The sequence below is a fragment of the Saccostrea cucullata genome, unplaced genomic scaffold (assembly GCF_032062105.1).
Source record: "Saccostrea cucullata isolate Sc308-1 unplaced genomic scaffold, CSIRO_AGI_Scuc_v1 ctg7188, whole genome shotgun sequence".
Lineage (NCBI taxonomy): Eukaryota > Metazoa > Mollusca > Bivalvia > Ostreida > Ostreidae > Saccostrea > Saccostrea cuccullata.
Genome location: NW_026941486.1, coordinates 90998 through 110229, shown reverse-complemented (window position 1 = coordinate 110229; position 19232 = coordinate 90998). Strand labels below are relative to the sequence as shown.

Below are 19232 nucleotides of genomic sequence, written 5' to 3'. Positions count from 1 at the left end.
ATTCCCTGCCGGGCGCCCCGCTACACGTGAGGAATGTCTGATGTATAGAGATAGATTATCCGAGGCCCGGAATTACACACAAAGAACAGTCATGAGGGGTAAAGTCATTTCTTATTTCTTAGAATTTCAGTTTTAATTTAGTTGTATTATTAATTTTCGAAGTTTCGAATCAGTAACAAATCTCCATGTTGTGATAGTTAAGATATTATTAAGCACATCCATTAGAACTTTGGTATTGTTATTGTTGTATTCAAAACATCTTGTAAAATCTGTTTAAGGTGATGAACAAGATTATTGTTTAAAAACTTAAAATCTTTGTTTTTATATACGAAAGAATACCAACGATTTATCACTCAAACGTTATACATGTAACACACACTGAACGTCAAAACTGCATTATCTTTAATTTCCGATTGTCCATGTTGTCCATAACATGCCTGTGCGCCTCAGGGCTTCAATATGCGCACGTGTATGCGATTAATTTACATGTATAAACGTTTCTTGTTTGTAAATATAGATTTTTCGGAACAGTACTGAACAGTAGAAAACATATTTTTTATTAATCTATTTTTCCACAGGTCACATATGATCCTCGATGAAAAACATGAGAAAAGACCAGAATTAAACCGGATATGGTCCCGATCCGTTTCAGGAATGTGTACATCTTGTTGCCTGTGTTTGTGCTAACCCAGCTGGTGCTGTTTGGCGCTATTTTCTCGCGAAAGTGTTCCTATTTATCCTGGCTCTGGAACGGGTGCGAGGAAGAGAAGCCACTCTGTCCACTGATTTCACCTCATTTAAGTGAGTGGTTTTTAGAAAGAAAACAATGTTCTTCTCTGATATATGGTTTATGTTTAATTAAACATGAATGACAGATAAGGCATTCTGAGGTTGGGAATTGATGACATCGGATACTTATAGACGATGAAAATTATTTTAAAAAGTTTGTTATATAACAAGCTTCTCCAAAAAGCATTTACTATTATATAGCAATTACATTCAGGAAAAAACGAAATTCTCCAAAATTGTCCCTCATAAATTTTTTGTCGAATTAATTCTTTAAATTTTATTTAGAACTAACATATATTTGTGTGTCATCAGATAGAGAAAATTTAACGTCAGTTCCACGAAATAGTTCCACTTTATCTGATGCATATATAATGCACAGGTGCTTGAAAGTGGGATAGGGCCTGTTCAGAGACATAAATTATATATGGATGACACATTTGTGATATAATCTATCCTATCAATTCAGAAAATTTGCTTAAACTTACATTTTATGAAAATATTATCTACCCTCTTTATATATAAATTTTATATAGAGAATGTAGGGTAGATTTAATAGAACGTTTGTTTTAGGTAATTTTTCGATTTGCTGGTATAGATCGTATCACAAATATGGCTATGAAAAAATTTTTATGAGAAAAAAATGAAAAAGCCCAGGGGTATATAGTGGGGGGGGGGGGGTCCTCAAGCACCTGTGATATAATGTATATGCTTCAGTAATTTCTCAGTACATGTATTTATTTAAAGGAAATAATAAATAACTGAATTTAAACACAAATTTTGATAACAGAGCCAATAACAACTTATTATCTTATAAATAATAATTAACCTATAAATAACAAATTTATCTAACTACATCTGGCATTCTTTAAAAGTAAGTCTGGTTGCATGTAACTATTCTGAATGTATCAAAAATTCGATCTTCATGGGTAATTCTTTCTCCCCGTGGGGATTAACAGAGCCAGTCCCCCTTGCTTGTCGTAAAAGGCAATTTATCTAACTATAAACCGAGGCCCCGTGTCACAGCAGGTGTGGCACGAAGTCCCTCCCTGCTCAAAGGCCGTAAGTGCCGATATAATTTGCAGCCCTTCACCGGCAATGGTGACGTCTCCATATCAGTGAAATATTCTGGAGAGGGACGTTAAACAGTATAATATCAATCAATCTCGAAACACTGAACTGTACCTCGAATCAAAAGAGAAAATGAATTTTAGTAAAAATGACGTAATATTATTTTATTTATTTTCTTTTACAGAGGGTACAGTAGAGGTGGAGACTTACGTTCCTGCCTGGCAGACGATAGAAAATAACTACCCCATGTTACAAAATGGCGGACGTTACCAGCCTCCTGACTGCACGGCCCGCTACAGGGTGGCGCTGATTATTCCTTTCCGGGACCGCGATATCCACCTCAAAATACTGCTTAACAACATCCACGGCTTCCTCATGAGGCAGCAGCTTGACTACGGGATATTCCTCATCGATTTGGTAAGAAAGAATTACCTTACAAGTGAATGGAAGTAATTTGTTTATATATGTTTTTTTTCAGATTTTCTCACATTAGATAATTACTCTTTCAAACAAAATTTGTAGACTGACTTTCATAGAATCTTTAAAAGGGTAATTTGCTTATACTAGTATCAAATAATTCTCGATAAAATATTTAAATTGATCAGGGTTGCTACCCTTTTATCATGCGGCAGATTTTCTTGTTAGAAATCGGATTTTTTAATTTTTTAAATTGTCTCTCAGTGATCGTCTTTTAATATTTACAGGTTTAACATAACTTCAGATGTAAATCTTTTAAATAAAATATTAAAACTTTGAACTTGCAATTACAAAAAACACTAGTCGTGTAAAATCAGAATCTGATGTGTCAATCTTTATAAAAGTCGTTTGAAGAAATTCAAGGTCATATGAATTAAAAGTAAACACGAAACTCTTCTCTAAAAATAAATGTAGTATAAACCTTCATTACTTTTTCAGGAGGAGACAATCCCGTTCAACAGAGCCCTGCTGTTAAACGTTGGTTTCCTGGAGGCGAACAAAGTCCATGATTATCAGTGTTACGTGTTCCACGACGTCGACCTCATACCGGAGAATGACCACAACATGTACTCGTGTCCAGAACAACCCAGACACATGTCTGTCGCCATAGATAAAATGAATTATAGGTCAGTAGGTCATACTCGTGTCCAGAGCAACCCAGACACATGTCTGTAGCCATAGATAAAATGAATTATAGGTCAGTAGGTCATACTCGTGTCCAGAACAACCAAGGCACATGTCTGTAGCCATAGATAAAATGAATTGTAGGTCAAACTCGTGTCCAGAACAACCCCGACACAGTTCTGTAGCCATAGATAAAATGAATTATAGGTCAGTAGGTCAAACTCGTGTCCAGAACCCAGACACATGTCTGTAGCCATTGATAAAATGATTTATAGGTCAGTAGGTCGTACTCGTGTCCAGAACAACCAAGACACATGTCTGTAGCCATAGATAAAATGATTTATAGGTCAGTAGGTCACACTCCTGTTCTATTATAGGTCAGTAGGTCGTACTCGTGTCCAGAATAACCCAGACACATGTCTGTAGCCATTGATAAAATGAATTATAGGCCAGTAGGTCATACTCGTGTCCAGAACAACCAAGGCACATGTCTGTAGCCGTAGATAAAATGAATTATAGGTCAGTAGGTCATACTTGTGTCCAGAAGAATCCAGACACATATTTATGGCCATAGATAAAATGAATTATAGGTCAGTAGGTCATACTCGTGTCCAGAGTAACCCTGACACATGTCTGTAGCCATAGATAATTTGAATTATAGGTCAGTAGGTCATACTCGTGTTCAGAACAACCCAGACACATGTCTGTAGCCATAGATAAAATGAATTATAGGTCAGTAGGTCACACTCCTGTTCTATTATAGGTCAGTAGGTCATACTCGTGTCCAGAACAACCCAGACACATGTCTGTAGCCATGGTAGCCATAGATAAAATGTATTATAGGTCAATAGGTCATACTCGTGTCCAGAACAACCCAGACACATGTCTGTAGCCATAGATAAAATGAATTGTAGGTCAGTAGGTCATACTCTTGTCCAGAGCAACCCAGACACATGTCTGTAGCCATGGTAGCCATAGATAAAATGAATTATAGGTCAATAGGTCATACTCGTGTCCAGAACAACCCAGACACATGTCTGTAGCCATAGATAAAATGAATTATAGGTCAGTAGGTCATACTCGTGTCCAGAGCAACCAAGACACACGTCTGTAGCCATAGATAAAATGAATTGAATTGTAGGTCAGTAGGTCATACTCGTGCCCAGAGCAACCCCGTCACATGTCTGTAGCCCTAGATAAAATGGATTATAGGTCAGTAGAACATAATCGTGTCCAGAACAACCATGACACATGTCTGTCACCATAGATAAAATGAATTATAGGTCAGTAGGTCATACTCGTGTCCAGAACAACCCAGACACATGTCTGTCCCCATGGATAAAATGAATTATAGGTCAGTAGGTTTCGTGTCCATTTTGTCTGTCAATAGTTAAAATGAATTATTGGTTTGTAGGTCATACTCGTGTCCAGAACAACCCCAACACATGTCTGTCGCCATTGATAAAGTGAATTATTGGTTTGTAGGTTGCACTTGTGGTCACAGCAACCCAACTGGCGCATGTGTATTGACATAGATAAAATAAATTACAAGTGAATACTTTTTAGTTTGGGTATTTCTCATATCCAATTCACATCAACTTTTAAAAATTTGAACTCGTTGACATTTGTTCTCCTGAAAAGTTCCAGAGAAGCGAAACATCTATATAATCGACGAGTCATTTTTTTTTTCCTATTTTAAATTGTAAATATAACTTCAGTCATTTGTAATATTTGTGACCTTGACCCGGATGTTCCGTTTTCAGACTTCCGTACACACAGATATTTGGGGGCGTGTCCGCCATGACGAGGGAACAGATGCTGGCTGTGAACGGTTACTCTAACAGGTTCTTTGGTTGGGGAGGAGAAGATGATGACATGTACAACAGGTGAGGTCAAAGGTCATATGGTGTGGATCCAGGATTTTAATGCAGTAGATTTTTTTTCTGCAAATTGTTGTTTTGTTTAGTTTTTGTTAACATTGTGGACGAAAATGCAATGATGGTTTAAGAGTCGTCTCGTTATTTTATCCCTTGCTTAATTAATATCAGTTTCTTTTATTTTTAAATCGTCTTTTTTTATTAGTTTATTCTCATCCCAATCTTCCTGTTATTATACTTGAACAGGTTAAAATATCACAACCTGACGATTAGCCGGTATACTGGAGACGTGGCCCGATACAAGATGCTCTCACACCGGCGAGACGATGGGAACCCCCAGAGGTACGTTAATAACGTCAAACATCTGATTCAAGTTAACGAATTATATTTATATACTGAATGGTTTACCGTATTTTTTTTTAATGTGAAATACTTAATTGTAAACTAGTCGCCGGAAGAAATTATAAATGATATATGATTTTTTAACATATCTTCGGCCTTTTCTTTAGCTTAAAATCAAATCAGTACTGAGTACATCTTAAAACAAATATTAAATCTGATCATTACCTTTCTACAGATTCGCTTTGATTAAATCTGAAAAGAAACACAACCACCAGGACGGACTAAGTACCCTCAAGTACAACGTCACAAAGAGGGTGACGAAACGCCTCTACACCTACATCCGGGTCTCCGTAGATCAGAAACAACTCGCTCTTGGTCACGGCTGACAGTAGTTAAAAGCAACTAAAAACTGTGCAGCAAAAAGTCACGGCAATACCAATAAAGCAATGAAATTCCACGGGATTGTGTGCCAGAAGGACCGGGCTCGTGTTCCTATAGTTACCAGTGAGGGTGAAATGCCCAGAAACTTGAGGGACTCGAGGATATGACGTCATAATGCAAAGAGAGAATTGAACTATACTATATTTATTTTTTTTTCACTTTGACATAACTAGAAAAGTGTATCATTTGTGCCAAATTTTGCGCGTTATTCTAATTAACATTCCATGAACTGCGACAAACAATAAACACGGTGTCAATGCTTTCTTATTTTTTGCTCTCTGATGGAGAAATATTAACATGATAACCATGACGAGTATTGTAATGAGGAACACTTTAGTAGCGTTTCAGGAACTAATTAAATCTAGAACATATTATGTTTGAGGACAGTTTTGTTCACTGTTGACAAGAAAGCTCAATAGATAGTTTGAAGTAGACCCAAATTAACAAGAGTTATTTCCCGTTGACTGCCATATTGGAGGTCAACATGATCATATTCTTTTCTTGATTCAACCAACATTAATATTTTAATACTGGCAATTGTACGGTGGTAAGCATTGTTTTTCCTAAAAATATACATTTGTTAGAGCCTCTTTTACTTCAATTTTTTTATTCCATCAAGATTTCCCCTCAAATATTTCTGCTACACCCTCTTATATTTGGTAGGACAAAGAGGGAAAATTACCAGGTTGACCACCAAGATGGCTGCCAACGGGAAATAACTTGTTTATTTGGGTCTACGAAAACTATCAATACAGCGCGTGTCTAGAGTTCTAGGAGCCTCAGACGGATTCGAACCGCGGTCTAGACTGACTGGCCCACCGAATATCCTATAACACAATAAAGTAATTGCTGGGCCACAACCACATTTTTCCCTAAAATGACAGACGTAGAACCAGAATGGGTTGTTTTCTTAAGGGAACAAAACTGTTTTGAATCCCGGGGGAGGGGGTTGGGGGTTGGGATGGAATTCAGTCTTGCTTCCAAATCCTTTCTGTTTATTGATGAAATCTATGCATGTATATAATCCATAATAGTTTCAATGTATTTATTTTATATGTAAACAAGCAAAGAGAAAAAGTGTGTACATTTTGCTAATTAGCATAGCAGCCATTTTGTATTTTAAAAATGGCAGATTTCTGAACAATGTGTTCTATTGTAATTTTTTTGCATTTACAAGGTGGTAGTAAAAACTAAAATTACAAATATTATTATCACCTGGTAAATTTAAAAATTACAATATGACAAAATATTTAATTTGTATATATCATGTGAGCATTATGAAAAAAGTGTACAGAATTTCGGCAAATGTCGACTGTACAAGTCAAACGGTTTATGTTATGGAATATTTTCTACCAGCCAAACAGTCAACTTCAGTGACCTTAGAGTCCTTAATCACCACCAATGTGTGACCATGTGAATTAAGACTGACCTATTTTCGGACAATGGCAGACAAAGATAGCACTAGCGGAAGTCTGGTTAACGTTAACTTTACAATTCTGTGCAGCCACCTTCTTTTATTGTGGCACGTAATTTTAATTTTGCGCAATGGTTGCTGATCATTTCTTTAAAAGAAAAAGTAAAAACACACATAAATCAAAACAAACCTCGTCAGGTTGTTAATACGGCCCACCCTCTATTACCGATTTCAATTTCACTATCTTCCAATGCTGGTGAAATGTAAACATCGGGATCGGTCTTCCGTTATCGTGATCCGCGGTCTCGTGAGTTATCGCGTGTTTATGTTTTGAATTGCGGGATAAAAAGGGCGACATTAAATTGTTTGACGATGTCAACATCTTTTCGTCAAAACAAACAGGGAATACGGAAAGATTATAGAACACTTCTGATTGTCGATCCACTGATGTTGACACGAGACATAACGGACTCGGAAATCTAACTGTATGAAGACAGTGAGACCTTGTAAAACTCCGCCATGATTTTTAGACTTTTCTTGTTACTTATGATCTTTTCTATGATTTCAGGTAAGTGTGTTCTTTAAATCTGGTTATATAATGGAGATCAGGACAATTTCTCGCTCTTTTATCAAAATAAGGGTTATGGGACGACGTCTTTCTACATTATATTATATGAACAAAATGTTAAAAGATGTAATTGTATACATGTAAATATATTTGATTCAATGAAATAATGCTACTTTTAACAAGATTCTTATCTACCATGCAGATTATATAATGCCAGAAATTTGAAAACCCTGTCGTTGGGATAAAACTTTCTATACCTTAGCGACTACTATTCAATATTTAAAACTCACGATGAAGCAAGAATAATCAGCAGTCTCGTTTAAAATCATTTCGTAAGTTCTATGATCGATACAATGACCGCATCAGCAATTACAATTTTATCATTAAATCAAATGCTGACTTTTTTCATACTGATTGTAAGGCCATTAATTTAATAACACAATGAACTGTTCAAAGATTTTTCCCCGAACATGAGAAGTAGCACATGGTGGATGCGATCGGTCGGCAGGGGATGCTAACTCCTTCATGGCACCTGATCACACCTCTGTTTTTGGAGGTCCGCGTTTGCTCCGTTCCTATTTTGAAATGTTTTAATTGATTTTTGAGCTCGAACTGATTGTTCTCCACATCTCCACACATCTCATGTATGAAATTTCTTTTAGAAATTAGACATATAAGTCTGCATTTCCCTCGAGCTTTTATTTTTGAATAAAATTTGATAAAACTCTGCCATTTTTGAATTTATACTTTAATGCGGTATTTAGTAGAGAGGGGTCAAGCTGCTGTGAACGGACACACAGTGTTGAAGCACTTGGTCAAGAGATGGGACCAGGAAATGTTCGGCTGCCACTGCGCCTTCACGGTCCACTGCACGAGTGACGACAATTGTCATCAGCACGGCCACCATTACCGCTGTATAGCCGACTGTTGCGGAATGAAATGTCACCCGACCGCCGGAAGTTATCATATTCACCATGGGTAAGGTACGTTCTTTATTATCACATAGACATCTTTCCCCGTATAAAGATGCTGGTAAAGAGTTCTGTCCGTCCCTCTGTTTGTCTGCAATTCTGTAACCTTACCCATAACTTTTGATTGGTTGAAGCTTTGGCTTTAAGATTTCATATGTTAAAATTTGGATATGAATTTATTTGATCTCTTGACCTTGACCCTGTAATAGTTTGACCCGCTTCTACAAAAAAAAAATAATCAAATTTTATCTCTGGCCTTACTGTTGTACAGTTGGTGCTCGGGTTTTTCACATGTTTATTTTGTTTTCTTTCAATGAAACGAATCCTTTTCTTGAATTGAGTATATATTTTTGACCTTGACATTAGAGTTTGTCCCACATACAAAAATTAAACCTTGGCTATACCTTTTTAACAGTAAGTGCGGGGTCATTCATTTTCACGAGATTTATTCATCTTTTGGATACCGACAATTTTGACACCGACCTTGTAGTTTTAAATACTTTGGAAAAAAATAACCCTAATCCTAACTTCTGAAGAATTTTGTGCTAAGATTTTCATTTTTTACAAATTACTTCCTTTTGACTAGACCTTTGTTTGAATATAACAATTTTGACGGAGTATTACATATTGTAAAAAAAAAGTAAACCTTGGTCATAACTATAGAAGAGTTAGTGCTAAGGCTTTTATATTTCATATCTGTATTTCTTGTGTCAAGTCTTTTCCCTCCGTTTAATTGATTTTTGACACTTTGACCTTGACCTTCAAGTTTGTTCAACTTTAAAAAAAAATCCATGGCCATATCTTTTGAATGTTTGGTTTTTTGGCGTCCAAATTTCACTGTTGCAAGTCCTTTCTTTGAAAAACTAACATTTTTCTGAATTCATCTCCCTCCCTTGGTTTTTAACTTGCTGAGTCGCCATATCAGGGCATTAGTGTTTCACAAGGACATTAAAACTCGTATTTTTTTTTTCTTTGCAGCGAAGAAAAAGACGAAGATGTGCATTAAGAAGTATATAGACCAACAAGTATTTTGTTGATTAGAGATTTGCATATCTTACATTCTCAAACATGTAATCTATATATTTAATAAAGAATGATTTTATATTAATAATTTGTGGCTTTGTAAGCAATCTATTGGAGAAATAATTATCAGGTTTGCTGATTGGTTCCCGACAGATCATGCAAGGATCGCAACTTGATATAAAAAACAATGAAGGCGTGATACAGACGAAGAGACAATTAACATCAATGTAAACGTCCAAAATATTAACAAAAGGGATATTTGTATGTTTGTTTGTTTAACGTCCCTTATATAAAGAGATCTCACCACTTGCCGATAGAGGGTAGCAAACTTAAGACGTAAACTCTGTACTCTGGGTAATTGAGTAATAAGGATCCCAGAACCTAAGTATTGCAACTTCCAAAGACGGGTCTCCACGTACTTCAGTGGGATTTGCACAACTCCTTAATTACTTCTCGACATTAAAGCAAGCACTCTGTACTAGCCACTACGCCAGCTGACTAAAGGGAATTAAAAATAGCTTCTTATACCGGTCAGAATTTTTTCCGGAGACATTTTCACAAATTACTGTATTTCAGAAAAATTGAAATGAAAGCATTTATTACTTTTTCACTATCACTAACACATTGAATGATATCATAATTGTGTACAATTTTACCAAACAATGCATAATTATATAATTGTAATACAGAAAACGGTCAACGCATTATTTCGGGGCGGGGGTCTGTTTCCAGACCAGTTGTTTACTTTTGCTCAATGAAAATTATTATAGTGATAAGAGATTCTTCACTTAAAGGAGCGTCATCACAATTAGATGCATGTAAATCAGAGTTAGATGTGTTCACCGTATTGCAACACCAGTAACTCCAGCCCTGTAACTGTTTAAGCATCTGAGCAAGAAAACAAGATACCATTTTCACAAATATGTGCTTTATACATGATTCCGTTAATATTATGAGTCTGAGCTTTCATCCCAGGCACACAAGGAACAGTTGAGGGTACTGGAAGTCTCAAGCTTTTGCGCAGGCGCCAAACCTCCTTTGAATGTCGGCGATTGTTCTCGTGGACTTGAATAAAGATTAGGACTACTGTAGTATTTTCGTTGTCTGTTGTGAAAAGAATAGTTATTTTTCTTGTTGTGTATATCTGGAAGTTTAGAGGATTGTCGTTTAAACTGATCATAGAAGTCATTGCCAACCACGGGGCTTATATTAAGCCGTAGAGACGTGCTATCTCGCGAGATGTTATTTGGCGGATGTGCTGGTGAGGAGGAAGTAATGAACACTGAACCCGACTCACGAGGAGTATCTCCTGGTGACGTCACATGCTGATTGGCGTCAACACGGCTACTGCTGCGCGTGACGTCCTCCTCTGAGTTGTGATGGCGGTAGGGTTTAGACACGACCTCTAGCGATGGGGTGACAGTGTCTTGTGTAGTGAGCGAGAAGACCGAGGACCGAGACGTAGCAGAGTTGAGTCGTTTGGAGCTGTTGCTTTCCCATCCCTCTACAATAGCCTTTTCCCCGGGGGTAGAGAAACTGCGGGTCAGCATCGTATGTTGTCGCTTTAACTCGCTCTGTCTTCTATACTTTGTAAAGATTTCCTCCACGGGTTGAGCGCAGAGTCCTTTTAGCCACGACGTATTAGATTGTCGTGCAATACGTTTTTGGAAAGTCTTGTCGACATAATAATAGTCCATATTTTTCCGACGTGGAACAACTTTCTTTCCAGCTGGCATCCCTTTGTAGACATTTTGTTTGGGTGAACTCTTCACCTGACTGAAATCGAGAGACACGAATGTCACACTTTCGGGTATCTTCTGCGGTGTAGGTCTCTTTCCATGCAGAGGAGTTGACACGGGGCACCTGTAATAGCTTCCAGGCTCAGGAGATGCACGGAAAATGTCGTCCATCGCCGGCTGGTCAAAGCGGTAGCCGGTGACGATCGCTTGTCCAGTCTTCACAACCATCTGTAACAATAAAAATAAAATTTAGTCTGTGTGTTGTAAAGCCTAATATATGTACGCCCTCTGGTGAGCGATTGGCTTCATACCTTCACTTTTAGCAGTGGTTAGAGCGTCTGCTCTAGAGTCGCGAAGTAAGGAGTCAATCCTTACGTCGCGGGTTCGAATCCCACTGCGGGACGTGGATGAGACCGTATAAACCGAGGCCACGTGTCGCAGTAGGTGCTGGCACGAAAAAGATCCCTCACTGCTCAAAGGCCCTGAGTGCCGAGCATAGGACAAAATTTGTAGCCCTCCACCGGCAAGTGGTGGCGTCTCCATATGAGTGAAAAATTCTCGAGAGGGACGCTAAACAATATACAATCAATCAATCAATCACTTTTACTGGGTTTTGTATTAACTCTGCGAATTCCATAATCCCCCTCTAGATCAGCGTATGTATTGTATCGTATACTTTATATAATTAATGCCTAATTACTTAATCAAATATCACTTTGACAGTACTCGTCGAATATAATGTTCCAGTGTACAATATGTCACAGACAATACTTTATATATTAATGTCCAAATTATATTTAAAATATTTCAATGTACTTAATCTTATATTTGTATCAAATTATTTATCAGTCTACTAACTTTTACATGTTTTAGTAACAAAATTTTATCGAGTTCCTCATTCATTTATTTTTCTAAGTAATGTTTCAATATCAAAGTATCTCTAGATTATCTGATATCTGTGCATATTTCATTCCATACTGACATCCTAGACTTGTCTAGGTATCTTAGTTAATACACAAAATGTTAACTGATTCAGAAATCCTTATCTACAACCCAGATACATTTAAGAATTCTCCCACACTTCCACATACACAATCAAAATGATGTCTATACCTGCGAGTTGTCCAGAGGGATATCTCGTCTCCCAAAATACTCCATAGGTGTTAATCTAATCACAGATAATTAAGTTCCGATCGCTACCTGTATAAATTAAGATCTACCTGTCACGGAATTAGAGCACAGACAATGGGTATGATGAAGAATAAGACTGCCCTATACATGTCCAGCATTAATGATCCTCTGCGAGAGAATGTCGATTTTGTTCAAATTTATTTCTTCCCAGGATTTTAAAATAGACGAGCTTTCACAAAAAATAACGAGGCATCTTTCCGTTAATCTCGGGTACAAAATCAATGTCCCCCCATTGTCGGAATGACTGGAGCTAAGGAATCAATGCCTCGCAGATTGCTAGGGATCGCATATATGTCACCGAGGAAAACAAAAGAATATTTGATCGGGGAAGATACATTGAATGCGGCGCCCGGCAATTTAATAATTGCTTTTTTACTCCGACAACGATTGAATATATTTTTAAATTTACCACACTGGAGGAAGCCTGGCCGTATCTTACATAGGGGCCCTAAAACTGGGTTTAAATTTTGTTCGTGATAATGACTTAACACATCGTAAATGCTGCTACATAGAATCAAAAACTTCCTAGCGAGGACATCTTTAACAACTTTTGATAGAACCTAAAAATGTACATGTTTATCATGGTATATATAGCGCCTAGTCATATCTATTTCCAAGTTTAAAGGACAATTTCAAAGATGGACACTGACTCAAATATTTATAATCAAGGATTTCATTTCTTTTTCAATCACACTTCAACGATGCAGTTTAAGGTGGCAGGGGCACTATTTTGAAGATTATAGACTGCAAAATTTTCAAAAAAAAATTCTAAATGCTTCGAGAGCATTTCGGCAGACCATTATAATATAAAAAGCTTGGTTAGAAAATTCTTTTGTTTAATAAAAAAAAAAAGTTAAGAGACACGTTATACGCAACTAAGTCGGTATATATAGTGCTAGCTCCGTAATCGAAAGGTCGCGTGTGTTCGAATCACGGCCGCGACTCACCTAAGTCGATAAAAAGCAGGAAACAACTGTTCCTTTACCAAAAAATGTGTCTTTCGCGGATGAGACCTTAAAAATCGAGGCCCCTTGTCACGGTAGTTGATGCTTATTTTTTATCGACTTTGGTCAGAGGCGGCAGAGGTTCGAACCCTCGACCGTTCGAATACGGAGCGAGCGCTTGTGAAAAGGTAATGAAAATATCATTGTGATTGAAAATTAAACTCTTTGTTCCAATCAATAAATTGATGTTATTTTTACAATAAATATAGAATTTTAAATTTTGTAAACATAGCAATACAGCAAATGCGTCTATGTCCCTTTAAAGTAACTAACCATAAAATATTGGAAAGAGGAGTCGGTTGGTTAGGGGTTTATACTTTATTTTATTCTTTACTCAACATTTTCTTTTCATAAACTCTTTAATGTAATACACATTAACTTCAGGAAAAAAATTAACCCTTTTAAACTTGGAATTAACAAATCTCAAAGAGGGACATTAGTAAATTGATACGGAATTGAGTTCGTACTAAGTCTGACTAGTTTCTTGTAATTATCTAACCTTGAAGGAAGTATAAATATTTGAATTCTGATATAATTTATAGCTTTTTACAGGGTCGCATGTTACAAAATGGCTCGCAGCTTTTTGAAATCTCCGTACTGATAAAGAATTAATCACCTGAAAATTCTAATGCAGCGAAACTTGATCTGAAATTCGATCTCCTAAACACTGTGCTTTCTATTGTATGTTGAAATAATTTCTAGTTGTCATTTTTTCTGTGTATAAATGCTAGATTAGGAATATAATATAAAATGTGTTGAAAATTGTCATCAATCGTACATGTATGGTTAACAATATCAACCCTGAACTGAACATCACACATACACGTATCCCCTGAAAATATCACGGGTGGATCAAGCTTATAGTTTTAATTCCTTTAAAATATCAAAGATTGATGATACAGAGATTGGATGAAAAATTTAATAGAGAGAGTTAATTAATCTGTTTTGAATTTTATATAATTTATCTGTAATATATCAAAGATTTTATACACAGATAATACATATAGAGATTTTATGAAAAATTTAATAGAGAGACTTAATTTATATGCTACATATACAGTTGATTTTATATATCATCAGTGCACACATCATGCCTTGCCAGTCCGATGCCTTATCGATCCAATTATGTTTTATTCTATATAAACATAATAAAATATTTATTTGAAAACAGTTATATTTATTTTATATATCGATTCATCTGTATAATATTATACAGTGCACACTTATAGAAAGAGGTGGATATATATAGGATTACTTATCCTAGGGGTATAGAAATTGAAATGATGATTTTTTTTTTTTTGAATGAGTTTTTGCAAGTGCGCTGTGTTACCACCATTATTTTCAGGGGATTGCCGCATAAATAATAACAACAGTCAGCATAATAATAACAATAGTGTTGCATATTTTCTAAATAAGGGTTTGACACATATACTCGCCTCCGGCTCGTGCACCATGTGTCATTTTAGGCATAGTACATGCATAATGAATAAATTGTTCTTCACTGAATTTGTTTTTTACACTAAGTTTTAAACCAATACATTATAAAGCTGTATTTCTATTTCGTAAAATGGTAATAAAGAATGTTTATGTATCTAGAGGTGCAAAATGTTGAAATATAAACTTAAAAAATTATTTTATCACTTAACTGTACTATACTTACGAACTTTTTCAACAACCTATCGACCTAAGCGAACAAAAGGATAGATAAACGTCTCAAATAGCTATCAAGCGATCAAATGTCTTAGATTAGATAAGTAATTAAAGTTAAAGCCCTGCTTTAGTGATTTTAGTGCGATAATTTGTAATTTTTTGGTCGCACAGAATAATTTCTAACCGACTTTTTGTTTTGCCTTGTCACGTAGAATTAACAAAATGTAATGGACTGGTTTAATTTATTTAAAAGTCAAATCAAGGATTTGAAAACTATTGCATACATAGATGCAGGCGGGTTGTTTCTTGTCCATGAATTAATGAGTTCTAGTACATGTACGATATATAAATTGGAAATCCAACAGGGCTATTTGAATTTTCACTATAAAATATTCTGTGGCGCATTTTTTCAAAGGTTGATGAAGTCTTTACAAGCAAACTCACATCAAATTAAAACCCCCTCTCTCTCTCTCTCTCTCTCTCCAGTTTGGTGTCACTATTGACGCTTACTTCACACGCTGTGTTAAAACTCTAATCCTATTAATCCCTTAAATCCTCTTAGAAATGAGGTTTATTTTTTGTTTAATTATTCTTTCCAATTAACCCATGCTGGTCGACTCCTTAATCCACTGTGTGAGTGCCAAAACTCTAAAGGTGATGTGCCATATTGGGTACGACTTTTTCTACCTTCCAGCACAGGAGCAGAAGTAAATTGAATGCTATGGAAACATTTGAGTTTTGCCGAACGCAAATTTTGAAGACCCAAGAATTTTACGGTTTTCTTCTAGGTTTTTTTTCCTTATGTGTTATATGATACACAGTCTTTTTAAAAATCGTTTATATTGCTCTGAGTCACATTTCACATTGTTCATGCACGATCAATTCAATTTAATAATTCATTTTTTTTTTATTTTATAGATTAAAATATCATTTTAATGTATTCCTACCTTCATGTAATTCACACCACGTTGTAATATACTGTACTAGTATACTTACCACAAAGAAGACTTGTGGGAACAATACAGAACAAAATATCTCATTATTTTTCGTAAAATCCCAACTTTATAATTTCTCTTCGTTGTTAAATCGTTACTTTTAGGTCAGCGCCATAAAAAAAAGTCACATTCGCAACTCTATCTAACCGTATGTCAACTAGCGATTGCAATTCGTTTTTGTGTTATTATTTCTTTAGCTGATATTATTGTATAGCACAGATGAAAAGAGTCTACAGAGATATTTATTTTAAGGTTTAAATTAACACCGGTCTTTTAATAACACATCTATAAGCCGACTCTAATCGATAGATCTCACAATCCGACAGATGGGGTCAACTAGGGTCATTTAACAATAGTTACAGAGGGGACACAACTCATACAAAAGAATAAAAAAAGACTTCTACTTAAAACAGATTTTCTTTCATTTTTTTTTTGGGGGGGGGGGGGGGTAATTTGTAATTGTTGATGTTTTTCATGTTTTTAACGAAAAAAGGTTTTTGAAATGCGCGAACTTAATAAATATGAAAATTCATGCATGTATACTATATAAAATAATTGTTTTTTTCAGAGAGAGAGAGAGAGAGAGAGAGAGAGAGAGACAGAGAGAGAGAGAGAGAGATGCAGCAATATATTCCAGACCCATTACTTATTCCTATACAAATCGTAATGCATGGCAGTGAGACGAAAACAGATCTTTATAAAGAGAACTGGATTAATCTCTGTATGCGATTATTTAAGCAAGAATTTTAATTACTCTTAAAAGCTTGGTTTCATAGGTTTTCTTAACTTGTGTATTGGAAAGCATCCATATACATGAAAGAATGATATTCATTTTTAAATGAAAAAAGAAAGCCCATAAAAAATAAAATAAAATAAAATAAAATGAAATAAAACAAACAAACAAAATTCAAAAAAAAACAAACACATATGTCAGATCACTTTAGCATACATTTGCTTATACAGGTTATTTTTAAATATTATTTTTTTTTTCAAAATAGGGCTGATAATTATGTTCACGTACATGTATATACACGGTCATGTGCATTAAAAAATCTGTCTTATTGATCGACCATATGTACATGTATTAAGTCGTCTCAGTGACAAAGTTCTAACTAAATTCTCTCTCTCTCTCTCTCTCTCTCTCTCTCTCTCTCTCTCTCTCTCTCTCTCTCTCTCATGAATAAATTACCTTAATTTCTTCAGAATTCTACAAAATCGTTTCCATTTTTAAGATGCATTATTTGCCACATAAATCTACATATTCTCAGCAGAGCTTACACAAACACTCACGGGTATATTATTATATTTAATCTAAAGGATTAAAATCTTTATAAGGAACGTTACAAACCCAGACTGTTAAGTTACACAAACAGATGGGATTTTCTCGTCTACCGTTTGGCTGAATTAAAATCCAGGATTTAAAATCCTTCAAGCTCAAAGAGTATAGAAAGATTTCCAAAATTTCGGATATCTGGTACTATCTGTTATAATTACATTGTATTATTCAATGAGTCGCGTTGCGTCAGGTGGAAGGGGGTGGAGGTCCAAACATAAATCTTCCTGTCGACGATATCTTATTAAAAAGTTGGTTGTCTCCTTTTTTGCTGCGGTGAACATAATCATGGTATTTGGTGGCATATTAAAGACCTCCCCACCCCCATCACACGAAGGAAGATTTCAAAGTTCGATTCTTCTCCTTTTTCGAGATTAATGTAAGTTTTCGATTTTTTTTTTTATTTTTCTGCCCGCCCACTACCCATTTTCAAAAGCGATACTACGTGTCTAGCATTATATATAGTTATATGAACATTCAAGTAGTATGATTATTATGTGAATGAACAAAAGTTCTTTTAGAACGTGTATATTAAAACTGGTGCAGAAATGACTCGCTATTTCTTGTCAAGTTGTATATTTATCACAAAAACAAAAAACGGAAAGCATACTCCCCCTCTTTCCTCTTTCAATGGGTAAAAACAACAAAGAAAAACTTAACATTTAATTAATGTAATAAAAGAAAACAAATAATAAAACGAAAATAATAAAAGGTAAATAATAAAGCGCAAATAAAAGAAAGCAAATAAAAGTTTTCTTTTTCGTGCTCATGAATTGTAACTATGCAAGTTTTCTTGCTGTACATAATATTTTTATTTATATACAGTAGACAGAGTAATATTTTATTTATAATAAACGTATGTGGTGTGAGCTTTAAACTTTCGTTATAACATTGTCACAGAACTATTATTTTTCAGGCCCTCTTGGTAGAGAACAAAGAAAAATAACTCCATAAAAGAGAAACTGAGAGCATGGGTTACTTTTCTTAGCTAAAGCTATGTTATGCCTACGGGTGGATTGGTGGATCCTGGAATTTTCCCCTGGATGTCATTTCCAACAAAAGAAGCGTCAAGTTTGATGCAAAAAAAAAAAACCCGAACAAACAAACAAAAAAGGAAGGAAAAGGGAAGAGAACTAACTTAACCCCCCCCCCCCCAAATGGACAGTCAATTTATTTTTTTTTTTTCGTGTGGGGGGGGGGGCGGACTTTTTCTTTAAACCGTTGCTGTCAAGTTTGATACAAAAAAAACGAACAAACAAACAAAAAATGACAGATTGAAAGAAAAAACGATGAAGAAGGACAAAAGGTCGGAGTTGACTTTTCCGCTTTTTCTGTTGTTTTTTTTTTCGTTTGTTTGTTTGTTTGTTTGTATGTTGTCTTAAGTCCCTCAAGACAAATTTTCACTCATATGGAGACGCCACCACTTGCCGGTGGAGAGGTGCAAATTTTGCCCTAAACTTGGCACTTACGGCCATTGAGTAGCGAGGGATATTTTTCGTGTCAGAACTTACTGCAACGCGGAGCCTCCATTTATAAAGTCGCATCCGAAGGATCGGTCTCCAAGTTCCACATTGGGATTCAAAACCCGCGACGTGGGATCAACTCCTTCGAATTACTTCGCGAAACTAAAACAGAGGTTCTAACCAGTGCGCCACGCTGCCGACTCGCTCTTTCTAAGTCAGTATAGAAGCCTTTATAAGTTAAAGAAAGGTGCTGTCCTTTTTCA

The 19232-nt window shown here is 35.8% G+C and overlaps 2 protein-coding genes and 1 long non-coding RNA gene across 7 annotated transcripts; 2 read left to right on the top strand and 1 right to left on the bottom strand.

Moving 5' to 3' along the window:
- On the top strand, positions 1 to 5992 carry LOC134257900 (beta-1,4-N-acetylgalactosaminyltransferase bre-4-like). 2 transcript variants are annotated; one of them, XM_062740473.1, is made up of 8 exons: positions 1 to 98; positions 579 to 801; positions 2042 to 2274; positions 2773 to 2930; positions 3136 to 3165; positions 4722 to 4844; positions 5082 to 5177; positions 5413 to 5992. In XM_062740473.1, the coding sequence occupies exons 2-8, from the start codon at positions 633 to 635 to the stop codon at positions 5561 to 5563; spliced, it is 960 nt and encodes a 319-aa protein (XP_062596457.1). In that variant the 5' UTR covers positions 1 to 98; positions 579 to 632; the 3' UTR covers positions 5564 to 5992. The 2 variants fall into 2 exon arrangements, with proteins under 2 accessions (XP_062596457.1, XP_062596456.1); XM_062740472.1 differs by lacking the exon at positions 3136 to 3165 and having other exon boundaries at positions 2773 to 2960.
- A 1362-nt stretch (positions 5993 to 7354) lies between these two features.
- Positions 7355 to 9682, top strand: LOC134257907 (uncharacterized). 2 transcript variants are annotated; one of them, XR_009990033.1, is made up of 3 exons: positions 7355 to 7600; positions 8365 to 8578; positions 9550 to 9682. It is a non-coding gene; the product is annotated as an uncharacterized LOC134257907 (long non-coding RNA). The 2 variants fall into 2 exon arrangements; XR_009990032.1 differs by having other exon boundaries at positions 8365 to 8583.
- A 493-nt stretch (positions 9683 to 10175) lies between these two features.
- On the bottom strand, positions 10176 to 17451 carry LOC134257902 (uncharacterized). Of its 3 annotated transcripts, none has more exons than XM_062740477.1 (2): positions 17363 to 17451; positions 10176 to 11561 (listed from the first exon to the last, which is right to left on the bottom strand). In XM_062740477.1, exon 2 carries the CDS (start codon positions 11559 to 11561, stop codon positions 10545 to 10547), a length of 1017 nt encoding a protein of 338 aa, XP_062596461.1. In that variant the 5' UTR covers positions 17363 to 17451; the 3' UTR covers positions 10176 to 10544. The 3 variants fall into 3 exon arrangements, with proteins under 3 accessions (XP_062596461.1, XP_062596460.1, XP_062596459.1); XM_062740476.1 differs by lacking the exon at positions 17363 to 17451 and adding an exon at positions 16175 to 16289; XM_062740475.1 differs by lacking the exon at positions 17363 to 17451 and adding an exon at positions 12447 to 12612.
- Between the last annotated feature and the right edge of the window lie 1781 nt (positions 17452 to 19232).